The 13202-nt window shown below is 45.8% G+C and overlaps 2 protein-coding genes across 5 annotated transcripts; both read right to left on the bottom strand.

Annotated features, from left to right (window-relative positions):
• Positions 1-1733: 1733 nt before the first annotated feature.
• Positions 1734-8602, bottom strand: LOC131269553 (heat shock protein beta-1). Of its 4 annotated transcripts, none has more exons than XM_058271979.1 (4): positions 8133-8602; positions 6294-6320; positions 2955-3036; positions 1734-2858 (listed from the first exon to the last, which is right to left on the bottom strand). In XM_058271979.1, exons 1-4 carry the CDS (start codon positions 8309-8311, stop codon positions 2562-2564), a joined length of 585 nt encoding a protein of 194 aa, XP_058127962.1. In that variant the 5' UTR covers positions 8312-8602; the 3' UTR covers positions 1734-2561. The 4 variants fall into 4 exon arrangements, with proteins under 4 accessions (XP_058127962.1, XP_058127960.1, XP_058127963.1 ...); XM_058271977.1 differs by having other exon boundaries at positions 6288-6320; positions 8127-8602; XM_058271980.1 differs by lacking the exon at positions 6294-6320.
• A 515-nt stretch (positions 8603-9117) lies between these two features.
• Positions 9118-12919, bottom strand: LOC131268900 (uncharacterized). Its single transcript, XM_058271196.1, has 7 exons — positions 12804-12919; positions 12555-12734; positions 11639-12469; positions 11349-11575; positions 10567-11271; positions 10193-10439; positions 9118-10127 (listed from the first exon to the last, which is right to left on the bottom strand). Exons 1-7 carry the CDS (start codon positions 12888-12890, stop codon positions 9192-9194), a joined length of 3213 nt encoding a protein of 1070 aa, XP_058127179.1. The 5' UTR covers positions 12891-12919; the 3' UTR covers positions 9118-9191.
• Between the last annotated feature and the right edge of the window lie 283 nt (positions 12920-13202).

The following is a 13202-nucleotide window of genomic DNA, read 5'->3' on the forward strand; positions in this document are numbered from 1 at the left end:
TATCAAGGGAAGGGGCAGCAAAACAAAAATGCCGGCCCGATGAGAACACCTCCCCCGAGGGCACGGCGTACGATTTGCTGCGTTTAGGCTATACACGCGGTCCTTATCCGGTGCTAACGCACGCACAGTCATAACACTCGCACACACACACACACACCACACGCCTTCGCACAAACACTCTATTACCCAGTGCTCACGGGATATGGCGTTCACAGACTGGTTCCAACAGCGTGGCTCTGCTCCGAGTTCCGTACCGTACCGAGTGCTCCGATAGAGTGATGTCCTGCCCAGCGCCACCGCATCCTTTTGGCATACTCTGGGCACGATGCGGAGACCCGAAAGGATCCAGCCCGGTCCGAAGCAAGCCCGAACATCGCGGCACGAGTCACGGGAATGTTGTGGGTGCGAGTGAAACAGCCGCACTGCGCGAGGATGACTGGATGAGTCCATCTCGCTTGCAGAACCCTAGAAACACCGGAGATGCATTTTGGCACGAAATACATCTCTATCCTTGCTATATTTTTTTAGTGCGCAAGTCCCCGGAAGACATGCTTTGGAATAAAAGTTTACTTCAGACAATCCGAAATAGACCGAGAGCTAAAATTGTGTAATTCTGGCTCAAATTCATAAATCCCAAAGATTCATGAAAATTAAAAGAACAGAAACAAAGAATGGGTAGAGAGACACCCCCTTTTTCTTTGGTCGCATGATCCACGGCAATGAAAGAATCATCAAGATTCGTAAAAGATCCATGAAAGATTCATAAAGCTTCATTAAGGTTTCGTATAATTTATCAACGTTTGAAGATTCGAATCGCAAAAGATTCGTGAATTAATCTGATTGAATATTTGAAGGTGAAAGATTCATATGAATGAATCCCGCCTGAAGATTCATAAGGAACAACACTAACGAGAACGCAAAATTTTCAAATAGATGAAGAGCCAATTAAAAAAACTTCCGTTCAAAATCAATGTTATCTAAGAATTCTTTAACCGAATATGAAATTATGGAAAAATACTACGAGATCAAATTCAATCCGTTAATTAAACCAAACTATGGATAACTTGCCTCATGAAATTATGTATTTCGCAGAGTGAAATTCACCGCGTACAACAATTCGCTCCAGCAGCCATAGGTTAAAGCAACGTAGCTGACCTGTTTAGGGCAACGACGGTGCGAACTCATGCTTCGGTAGATAACGTGCTACTTCGGGTTGCGCCTCGGCGACCGAGTACCAACAATTCTTTAGTTCACCTCAACGACAGAGAAGCGTAACACGAATGCTTACCTTCATTTCAGTAAAAAAAAGGAAACGTTCCTACATTCGCAAAACTATAAGGAAATAAATGGTGTTGAGTGGAACGTGGGGACATTTTCATATTAATATAAAGGGATGCACATTCAAAGATATGCTTGACATTTGATCGCTTGACTTCATTCATCTTGTAAGTAATTGCTTGTCGCTGACTGTTTTCAAATTTCATTACTCAAGCAAAGTTAAGTCAGCTTATTGTTTCCAAAATACTACACAAACATAACGCTTAATTTCAAGAGTGGGTGTTTAACCCTCCATCCACACAACGCAGTTGAGGTAAAAAAGAAAAGCAAATCGTAAAAGCACGAAAACAACGAGAATACAATACAATTTTTCTTCCCAACCAAATACAATTTAAGTAAAAGAGCGAGAGAAAGGTGGAAAGAAAGATATAGATAAGATAAGTACCCTTCGTAAGTATGTGAAAAGCGTATCGCACGTTTATTTAAGCGAAATACAATTGCGAAAATTGAACTTACAAATTAAATCGACTCAAACTGATAGATGCAATATCGTTTCGTTCTTTCATTTTCTTGAATTATAATTTGTAAACGTAATTGGAAGCAAGATAGCAAAAAAAACAAAAATAAAAGGTAGCAATTAATGGCACTGGGCCTAAATAGAGCATTTTTCCATCAAGCTTCTTCTGAGTGTATGCGTGTGTACTGCAAAGTTAATCAATTAAATAACCGTTCGCTCGTTGTATGATGTACCAGCTCATAGATTAATTCATACTCCCATCGGTCCGCCTACCTCCCCCGGCTGATGATCGTACTTGTAAACAAGCTGTTTGTACTACTACTATATATTTGCCCCTCTTCAACGCGTGAGTGTTTCGTAAAATCAATTAAATAAAAATGCGATTTCAGTAAGTAAAATAATTCATCTACCCTTATGTTCTAGGTTTGATCCACCAAAAGAACAGCTCCGAGCACGGGGCATATCGAATGAAGTAAACGGGATGAAGTGGAGGTACGCTAGCGAATAGCTGCAGGCGTGAAGGGAAAAACCGCGCCATAAAACTACAACGGAAAGAAGGGTATACGGTGTAACACTCAAGCGACACGACCTCGGACGCCGACGATCAACGATCGCAGAGGGGTCGCTGCTGCCGGTTTGGCTAAAAGCGGTACAGAATCTGATCTGAACAACAACCAGCTGCCTGTCACATTGAATAGCACTGATGTGTGGGTTTGCCGGTTGGGCCTAGCAGCTGCCGGGACGAGCGAAGGGTGGATGCGGGCCATTAGTTGTGCGCGATCGGGATCATCGTCTCGCCGGCGGTGAGGGCCTGGGGCGGCAGCGGGGCGTCCACCGTCAGCACACCGTCCTTGCTCAGCGACGACTTGATCAGCTCCGGGTTGCATCCCTTTGGCAGCAGGAACTCCCGGTTGTATTCCCTGTACACCGACTTGGTGTCGGTCTTCTCCTCGTGCGTCGCGTGCACCAGCAGCTTGTTGTCCACCGTTTTGACCACGATCTCCTCCGGCGCGTACTGACTAACGTCGAAGCGCAGCTTGAGTACTTTGTTGTCGCCATCCTCCTACAAGGAAAAAAAGGGAATCCATTAATAAATGCGACAACACAAAATAGAACTACCGATGGCCGGTAGTTCCAGTGCCTTACAGCTATACGTTACCTGAATCAGTGGCGAGCTAATATCGGACGCACTTTGCGCCTGCGGTTGCTTCAGTGAGCTACCGGCGTTGGATGTCGTGGAGCTAAAAATGGATACAACAACAAAGCCATTAGTCTCACTGCACTCGCCAGTAATCGTTTCAGAAGAAACCCTAGCGAAAAGCGCTTCGATCGCTAAAGGCGAAACAAAACGGGATGGATAAAACGGAATTAGCGAACACAGACTAGAAATGTCAACAGAAAAAGGAAAAGATGTTCGATGCTAGGCGATAACGAAACGACGACCCCAGAAGATAGAAAGATAACAACCGGGCGAACCGATGGGTTTGCCTTTTTAGCAAATGGAAAATGTTACATGCACTTATTCCACTCCACATGCGAAATTTATCTAGCAAATATATTTTTCACCGAAACTACCTAAGTCAAGTATACTATTAACAATATGATTAAAAGAAATGTCATACGGAACCAAATTAAAACTAGTTTCATTTCAACGAACTAAATGTTAGAAACAAATTTTTGCTTTATTTTCTTCAGAACAACCGAAACGTTCACGTCCGTACAAATTCTTTTATAATCCCGGGTTTAGCACAAATGTAATTCCTGAATGCTTCAGATCTATTGCAAAGAGAACAAATTTTGGTTGGTTCAATCGAACAATCAAAACTAATGCTTTCTTTGCTATGAAAATGATCGCTATGTTTAACTCGATTAATAACTTTTTTCTGCTCTTCATTACAATTTTTTAATTTTAATCCTAAACCGCAAAAGTGTTGGGCAAAGGAAACGTGCCTTTTGTAGTAATTTTTACCTCGAGCCTTTTTTTATTTGGCCATCTCACATAATCTGTTGGCAAGAAATTTAACATAAAAAAAATTGAAGGACAAAACTCTTTTAATCGAAAGAGAAAAACAAACAGCTTCATTAGAGAATGAAGTTTTCTGACCGACCTTCATTCTTTTTCTTTTATAAGATCAGAAAGTAAGACATAAACCGGAAGAGAGTTGAGAAACGTGTTGTTTCAACAAAAGAGGTGTGCTTCGAATTAGTCTATCGATTTGTTTCTTGTCCTACCGATTGCAGTTTTTTAGTTGTCCATAAAGTAACATGGAAGTATGCAACTATTGGCTCCAAGGAAGGCAGATAAAAGGCCCTAATTAAAACACTCAAAAGTATACCATCATTTTGTTCAGATGTTACTGTTAATGATTGTACTTCAAAACCAATTCAAACCTACGGCTTGTGGACAGTCAACCTTCGGGCAAACACCAACACAAAACGCGATGTAAACCGGCATACGGCATCGGTTGAAGGTTAATGATGGTGATCCTAGACCATGAAAGGAAAGAAACCGTGAGTTTGATTCAAGGTGGTGTCGCTTTTTTTCTTTTGAAGCGCCCAAAACGCGCACACGCCAACAATGTGGCGGTGCTAGAATGGATGCCAGCAAGATCGACAACGATCGACAACGCGCAATAGGCGTTATTTACTTTACCGATTTGAAAATGCAACGGGAGTGACGTGTACACCCGTACGCGTTTTTTTTTTTCTGTTCCCGTGCTGTGTAGTTTTTAACAGCTCCCGAACAACAAGTGCACACATCATCATCATCAACAACATCCACTGCCGCCGCTTCTCGACACACTGCTGGCACGTCAATATTTACGCAAGCATCGGACGGACCCGGGTAGGACATTGGGGAAATGGCATTGGAATGAGTGAGGTTGGTTTTTTTTTCTAACACCAACGCCAAGAGGCCGATCGAGCACGCAACACCCTTAGGCTACCGGGACGGGGAGCCGCGTTCAGTCATCGGCCGATGTAATGCTGGGTCGACCACCACCGGAGGCCCTCCTGCACTAGGGGCGAGTTACCACAAATGGAACGAAAAAGAAGGTGAATCGGTTTCGGAAAAGCAATAACAGCGCGCGCGCTACCAGCGACAAATAAGGCAACGGCACCGGGGGCTAGCTAGCTGTTCCGCCATCAGCGATACTACGCGGTGCCCTCGGTGGCACCCACACACGACACCGCGCGTGCCATTCGGAATAGAGAATCTCTTCCAGTGACGGAACCAGCGAACGATGACATCATCGGCCGTTCATCCGCCCCCGCGTCACCCGTGTCCGGCATCCGAATGTTTGATTTGTACGACGACGGCGGCCGGTGGTTGTGCCTTTGTTTTGGTCCACCATCGCTTTAACTTCCAACTCCAACTCCAACACAAGCTGGCGTGTTTACAGCAATTTCCTTCCGTTTCGCCAGCTCGCATGCAACCGTCCTCGGAAGCTTATCGTGATCGACGCCCCGCCTGACGGGCGCTAGGCTGGCGTAATGGAAGCCAGATGTGCCTGGGGTTTATCCGAATCTGGTGCGGCCAAACACCGGCACAGAAGCTAGATACTTTTAGCTTCAGCCTGAAGACGTAAGAAAACATCTCGAATTTGCGTAAGCGGTCCGAACAAACAAAAACACCAAGGGGATTGCATTGTTGCACATGGTGAACCGTCAAATTATATCGAACCAGAGCAGAGGCTTCGTCGAACTAAACCGTTCAGTATAATCCATCCTACTGCAAAAGAATTGCACAGATGAATCTGATTATCAGCAAACACAAATACCCTGAAACAAATAGTAGGTTACGTGCTGGCGAGCGAAGAGTGTTTCGTACCTTGAAATGAACCATGCTGACCTTTACTAATCGACAAACGGACGATTTCTAACAGCACACCAACAACAGAAACACACTCGCTCCGGTCTTCTTCTTCTTCTTCTTCGTCTGCGAGGATTTACACCAGTACGGCTGTTGAATCCAGCTTCCTGGGCCTTCGCCAGCTACTCTGGTGATGTAGACCTCTGTGGATTAAGGACAGGCAACTAAGGCCATATGCCCCAAACACTCGCTCCGGTCAGCTTGCCTGCCGATGGGCCGTAAAACCAAACGGAGCAAACGACAACAACAGCACGGCAGATTAGAACACCCACAAAAATAAAACGAAATCTACTCTTACTAACCGGAAAATGTTACCACACTTCAAATCCGATCTTGAATGTACCGTTACATTTGACGGGAAATTAAAAAAAAAAAGTCATAGGGCATTCAAATGGCGAGGATGAAACATTTCACATGCCGAGTGCAAATGGGTTCCGAACGAAAGAAACATGCCAAACAAAGATACATGGAAAGGAAAAACGTTACTAAAATAGGGTGACGTTTCAGCTACGGTAAAGATGGGTCGAAACATGGGTGTTACTGTTTAAAAAATAGTGGTCGCTTCTGGGGATGATGATTTTGAGCAATTGGTGTTTTTTTTTTTTAATATCTCGTAAATACCTGGACGAGGTAGCGACCTTCTTTGAGGAGAAGCTACGTGGTGACCGTATTCGATTAGGAAAATGTCCACGCAACACACACACGCACACAGTCGGAGGCGCGCGGGAAAGCGGAGCAGGCGCGGAGCAGGGTTTTTTTAGTGTTTCGGTTGCGTTGCAGGTTGAGGAATGCAGCAGGAACGGGGTACAGGGGGGTTGGGGGGGGAGAGTTAGAAAGATCGTTTTCGTTTGTTTTTATTTTGTTGTTTTTTTTTTTTTTTTGTACAGCAACAATCGTACATCATGTGCACAATAATATCGCACGTCGAAGACAGCGGAAACGACGCGACACACGGAGAAGCAGGAAAAAGGGAAGAAAGTAGTAGTAGATCGTTAGTTGAATCGGGTACTATAACTATTTGGTGTTTTTTAAAAATATTAAAAAAAAAGGAAAGAGAATACTACGAATGGCCGGAATGTTGTGCAATCAGTTGCTCGTCGTGGGTTATGTAAATGCTTGGAATTGTTATAATGTGTGTGAGTGTGTGTTGTGTGTGTATGGTCCATTGGGAGATCATGATATGTTTTTTTTTTTTTCCGTACGTACTTACAACCTTTGTTACCGGCGCGCCTAGGGAAATTTATTGCGCAATTATTACAATATACATGTAAAGCCATAATAACGCGAGGGAGTTGCTCACGATCAGGATGTACTATTTTCGAAATTGGCTGGGTGACGCAGTTTTCGTTATCGGTCGGATTTCCCGGTTCCCTTGTTTTCCGCGAAGGTTCGCGCGAACGTTCGCCACAACGGAGAGAGCCTAGAGGTATGGCTCCTTCTAGACGGTTTCCAACCAAGAATAAGAATATTACATGCAAGTTCATATTTTCTCTGCATACCCGCGCCTCACCGTCTATTAATATATCTGCCACGGAAGCGTGTGATTGTGTGTGCGCGCGCTCTTAAGCCATAAGTCGAGTCTGCGAGCGTGTGAGACGTCGCGGTGGCGCCCTTGGGTTTCCAATTGCAAGGTGCCCATTGGCCGCGACCGCGCTGGTGACTCACGGGGTTCCTACGCTGGTCCCAGCGCATTTTTCCTTACGAGTCTGCTGGGCGGTGCAGGCAACCCACGTACACTACACGATTCGCTACCTACACACATCCCTATGGCGCCGTTGTATATGGATGAAAATGGGAATCGCTTCCCTCCGACACATTGGTCCATTCTCGGGCGTAAGCACACGCGGGGCTGAAGCATGCATGTTATTTTTAGAATGATTTACGAACCGAGCGCTGCCTTTGGCTGCTTTTCTAACTCCGAATCGGGAAAAAGGGAATCGGCCCCCGGAGAACGGAAGCGACGCGCGGGGTGATATTCATTTAAAATATGGCGAGACGCGCGGCCAGCGCGGGAGGGAGGGATTCGCTTTCCAAGCACAGCGAATGGGCCGGGAACGAAACGAAATGTCTTTTTCCCTCGCCGGGAGGAAAAGAAGAAAAATAAAAACGGGGGAAAAAGGGTGCCTTACGCCAGCCGGGAGGGTGGGCGCGAGACACATCGGACGGTTTCGGTCACGCTACGCACACACGCACCACCCTCGGGCAAAAAGGGCAATCATCAGGAGCCCAAAATGTTGTGCCAACTTTGTGACCTTTTCCTTCGCCGATACCGTTCTACGCACACCCACACGGGTGGGCATGTGTTTATAGGCCAAAAGAAGGAAAACAATCCGCCGACGGGCGGCGGATTGGCAAGGAAAAAAAAAACGGGGGAAAATGCACACACACACCCCCCAGGAGAAAGAATCGAATCAGACGGACCTAAGCGGGGCAGGGGGGAGGGTGGTTATCCGCACTCACCTGGACGTGGATTCGAAGAAGTTGGACTCGCGGTTCATCAAATCCGAGCGGAAGCGGGCCATTTCCTCCTCCATTTTCTTCATCTCCGAGTCGAACCGCTCGCGAATGCTGGAGAATTCGGTATCGATAACGCTGAAGTCGCCGAGTTTGATTGGGATGTTGCGTTTGTTTGCATTCTCAGCCATTGTACTGTGATACACGCAAGTGTCGGGGGCCTTCGGATTCAACAGTTGGGATTGGTCCGGCACGTCCGGTGCACAACAAACAAAATCGGGGATGGGCGGAGGGCAGATGGCAAGGGATGCCTTGTCAAACGATTCGATTTGCCTTGGCCGAAAAACGGACTGACGCTCGGAACGGGTTCTTATTATAGTACACTGGCAACGGCACCAAACAGCCGAGCTTTAGTCGAAAGATTAACTCTTAGCTAACCGCACAGCGGACACACAACGGAACGTCTGCGAAGAACAACACTGAGCAACTGACCCTTCGCACTGGATGTGACAGTTTTTATTAGGTTGCAGGAAACGGTTGACACAACCCACTCCTAGCGCACCTCGCTGAAGGTTCGGGAAGCGGCACAGTGACATCTGGTTTAAAAACCGCCGATATGCAACACTTTCCGCCTTCCCAGTGCGTTCCCCCGGGGACGACGCCAACGTTTCCGGTGATAGAGATCAAGTAAACTATCAAACTTCCGGTAATTCGCAACAGTATCGACGCAAATTATCGAAATCGGAATCGGAAATCCCGCACCAAAGGTTTTTCGATGAAGCTGTGCTACGTTCAAACAACCTTGAACGCAAAGCGACGTTTGAGCTGTCAAATGCGTTTAAAGTACATGATGCCAGTTCTCTTCCGTTTCCGTTTAGTAAAAAACATTGCTACAGTTACAAATTCTTGGAATACAAATTAGCTGCTGATTTAATTCTGTAGTTCTTCGACCGAACCGGATTGTCATTACAAAGTTGAGAAACCGTATTTATAACAAAATAAGTTCATTTTTTATTCCACATCAAATTCGAAACAAATCAAATCACATTTCACATTTCACATTCCACATGATTATGTGTATTCATCGCATTCAGATTCATAATCGTCCTGTGAGTTATCGTCTTGTTCGACCGAAGGTAAATTTCTCCAACCTTCCTCGGGCTCGGAAGCAGACTCCGATTCTGTATCATCGTGCGGTGCCGCTTTCTTGAGCCAACATATTTTTGTTTGGTGCTTTAGCAGAGCGGGCCAGTGAATGTTGCTCCCGACCAGCTTTGGCAGGCGTAAAATGATCGAAAGACCACGGAACTCATACTTGGCGTTTTGTGCGTCGATCACACCGAAAAGGTGCAGCCGTAGCACGTAACGATCGCCGTTGCTGACGAACTTCAGCTGCACCTTTTTGGTGGACACGGCAAAGTCAAGATTGGTCACGTCAGGTGCGGTGACGTATAGTGTGACCGAATGGTCATCTTGAAACCATTGGGTCATTGGGTATCGATAACATCGTTGCTGCTGTAGGACCCCACCTTTAACCACCGCCGATGGTGTTAGAGATGGTTCCTTCTTGGCAGCGGTGGTTTTTTGCAGCTCAGATGTATCGGATTTTTCAGGTCGTAAGTCTTTTACGGTAGCCACTGGGTTCTTTTTTGCATGATCCATGCTGATCGGCCCAAATCTCTTCACATAATCTTTTTCATCATCACTGCCTACAGTACAGTCCTGTCGGAACGCTACATGATCGAACAAGACCAGATCATGATCAAGTAACTCACCGACTATTTCAAATAAGTCATTGGAATCGCAGCTAGTAAGAACCACCTTGTACTGATGGTGAGCAGGACCAGCTTCACGGCGTGCAGGAAATATTCCACGCACGTGCGCATCTAACCTGGTGGGGTTACTATTGCCTTTATCTAGCACCTTGCGGTATATTTGACGGCTCTCATCGTCAGTCCAGCTGCTTCCTTTTGGAGGTATAATATAGGCAAAAGTTGCCTCGATGGCCTGGGGAGATATAAGAACGAAGAATAAGCAAAACAGATAAACCAAAATAGCATTACAATACTTACCGCAAACGAGAAATTTCGCAACAGATGCGTCGGCATCTCGAACAATGACTCATGCTGACAACTAATCGTGTTACCATAATCTAGCAAAAATACACGTGTCTTTTCACTGGTAATTTCAATTATTTCGCCTCGTTTAAACCCGTGACCATAGCGAACCAAACAGAACACCCCAACTTTAGTGTCTCTAAGAGGCTTGATAGGATTGTTAGAAAGGTACTCTTTAATGCTTTTGTTTATTTTCAGTGCACTGTAACGAAAAAGAAAGAAAAACATATCATGATCAAGGGCATTTGTGTAATACGATTTCCATAGTAGACGTCCTTTACATACGAAAAATTGCCCAAACGTACCAAAGACATGAGTTTTTTACTTACTTTTTTAGGATGAAGATATAAAATTTGTTTGGCCCAAAATATGCTCCTAAGCCTACTTGGTAGCATTGGCCAGTTTCCAATTTATCGGAGCTGCACTGCTCGTGGTCCGGTAAGGGTGCCATTTCTTCAAAAGAGCAAGCCGAGGACACACTATCGGGTACCTGCGGCAACATTGACACAAGTGAGTGGTCCGGACTGACCGTTTTTGGCTCGGATGGTGACTCCGACGAAAGTGCCAGCTCCGTAATGCGTTGTTCACTCGGATTATCAGCATCCGTCCCATTTGGCGAATCTGGTTCATATGCCTGCTTTCCGTCCGCTTTACCGTGCTGTATGAACTGTTTAATAAGTTCGAAGGATTTCTTATTCCGTGCACCGTAGTTTTTGGAGATGATGGATGCTGTAAATGCCGTCGGTACGAACGACCTTTCCTCGCCTTTTTTATCCTCAACCAAAAAAAGCTCATCGACCCAGATCATGTCATGCAGCGTCAACAGAACATTCCCGTAGATGTAGCAGTTGTCTTTGTCTGAGTAGTCCTTGACCAACTGTTGCGCGTGCTGAATCGAATACTTGTTCCAATCCTCATCATTATTGGACGGCACAACGCCGGCAATACGCACATCGATACTCAGATCCATTGACTCGCCGAAAGCGGGAGTGCGTTGCACGATGTCCGAGTCAACGGTAATTTTAGTAAAATCTCTAGGATAAAGAATTAAAAACACAACTTCAGCGAACCGAGAAGAAACCATTGCCTACGTATTTCAATCGATACTCACCCATTCGAATCACTGTCAGTGATCCAACAGCGGAAATGCACCGGAGAGACCATCTTAATCACTCTCAAAAGAACGACCCCCCTAGTTGGCAGCGTGTGCTGCAGATCGTGCTCCACGGCAACATGCCGATTGTGGCACATTCGGTATATACGACAAGCCCCTAAGGACAGGAGCTGCGGGCACAATGCAGAACCACTGCCCTTGACGGCGTTTTCGCTACGAAGAACCTGTGAAAATCGAGGAAAAATAATCGTTAGCTCTAATCTCAATTGCAAAAACCGTTCACGTACCTGCGCCAGCGTTGATAGCTCATTGGCACTTTCTAAACTATAATACTGCAGTAAGTCGACCAACTTTAGAAGCAGGTCGTTGTCGATTTCGTCCAGCAGCACCAGTGATGAGGGCCATTCCTTTGGCTTCAGATAGGTAGATTGGTAAAAATCAAACGACACAGCAAACCGTTTTGTAAACATTTTCCAAGTCGACGGCATCGAGTAGTGCACGATGTGCTGCGCCTTGGAGACTTTTAAATCAGCAAGCAGCTCATCGAGACAGATGAGTACTGGAATGTTGCCCGGCGTACGGTTATCCCAGTCCCGGAAGCCATCGTTTCGGTCGATGCTGCTGCTGTCGCTGCACACCAGAAAAACGATGGCGTGCTGCTGAAAGCCTTTCACGATCGATGTTAGATTCACGGCGTTTCTAGTGAGGACAATCGTGCGTTGCGTGCGGTAGTCGTGCTTCTGGAGGTACTGGACCAGTGTGCGCATCTTTTCGGCACAATCGCGTTGACGCTCTACCTGAAACTTTACTTTGCCATACAACGCTGCCTCCAGGTACGAGCCTATGCATATGATTGTGTTTTTGTTTCTACCAAGGAAAGTGGCCAGCTGCGGATGCCAGGTGGTAGACGTTACGATCATCTGAAGATTGGGACTTTCCCAGTGTGTTCTCAACGCCTCCAGCTCCGAGGAGCAAGCGACATGTATCCGCTCGAAATTGTCGATCGCAATTACCCGAACACGCTCGCGTAGGAACACTTCACCATCAGTGAGGTCGTAGATTGCCTTGTAGACAGGAGCAGTCGCTACCAGAAGGGCACACCCGTTTAACAGCAATCCCTGTACGAGAAGATAGCATTTTTGCTATATCACTGACGACAACTAGAAATAAATGGTATAAAAGTACATATGGTAGATAACTTACCATAAAAGTATGCACTCTGTTAAGATCAAAGGCCATTACTACTCGCATCCTACCATCTTCTTTAGGATTTAACATTTTCTTACAGATTCTACCAACCCTCAACACCTCCTCGGAAGAATAGCAAATAACAATGCCGACCGGACCTTCGCCCGGGGGGACGAGCCAGTTTTGCAAATTCAACTATAAGTACAAGATGAAAACGTTATTTTATATTACATGCGTTATACGTCATCTATTATTCGCACTTACAATCAGTCTCGAGCATAAAGCAGGAAGGATGGAATACGTTTTCCCGGTTCTTGATGCACTGACGCACACCAACGAATTTCCATCCATGATGTGCGGCCAAGCAAACGCCTGCAGACGATACACTTTATTTACATAGCTCTTTAATACTGCCTTCACGCTCGGGACAAATGTCGCTTTTGCAATGGTGTCGATAGGATCTGGAATGCATCGTCCATGAACCAGTAAAGCATGTTCAGACGCAACGATGCAGCGGGTCATGCTGTGAATCGAATGGTTTAGTTATTAACATTATGGGGTTATAAAACCATACATGCCGTACCTTAGCTGTTCCTTTCCTTCGGTGATTTTATCTCCTTCAGTTTGGGAGGCTGCTTGTTGTTCCTTCAAGAGCTCAAGTTG

This window comes from Anopheles coustani, chromosome X (genome assembly GCF_943734705.1).
Source record: "Anopheles coustani chromosome X, idAnoCousDA_361_x.2, whole genome shotgun sequence".
In the NCBI taxonomy this organism is placed as follows: domain Eukaryota; kingdom Metazoa; phylum Arthropoda; class Insecta; order Diptera; family Culicidae; genus Anopheles; species Anopheles coustani.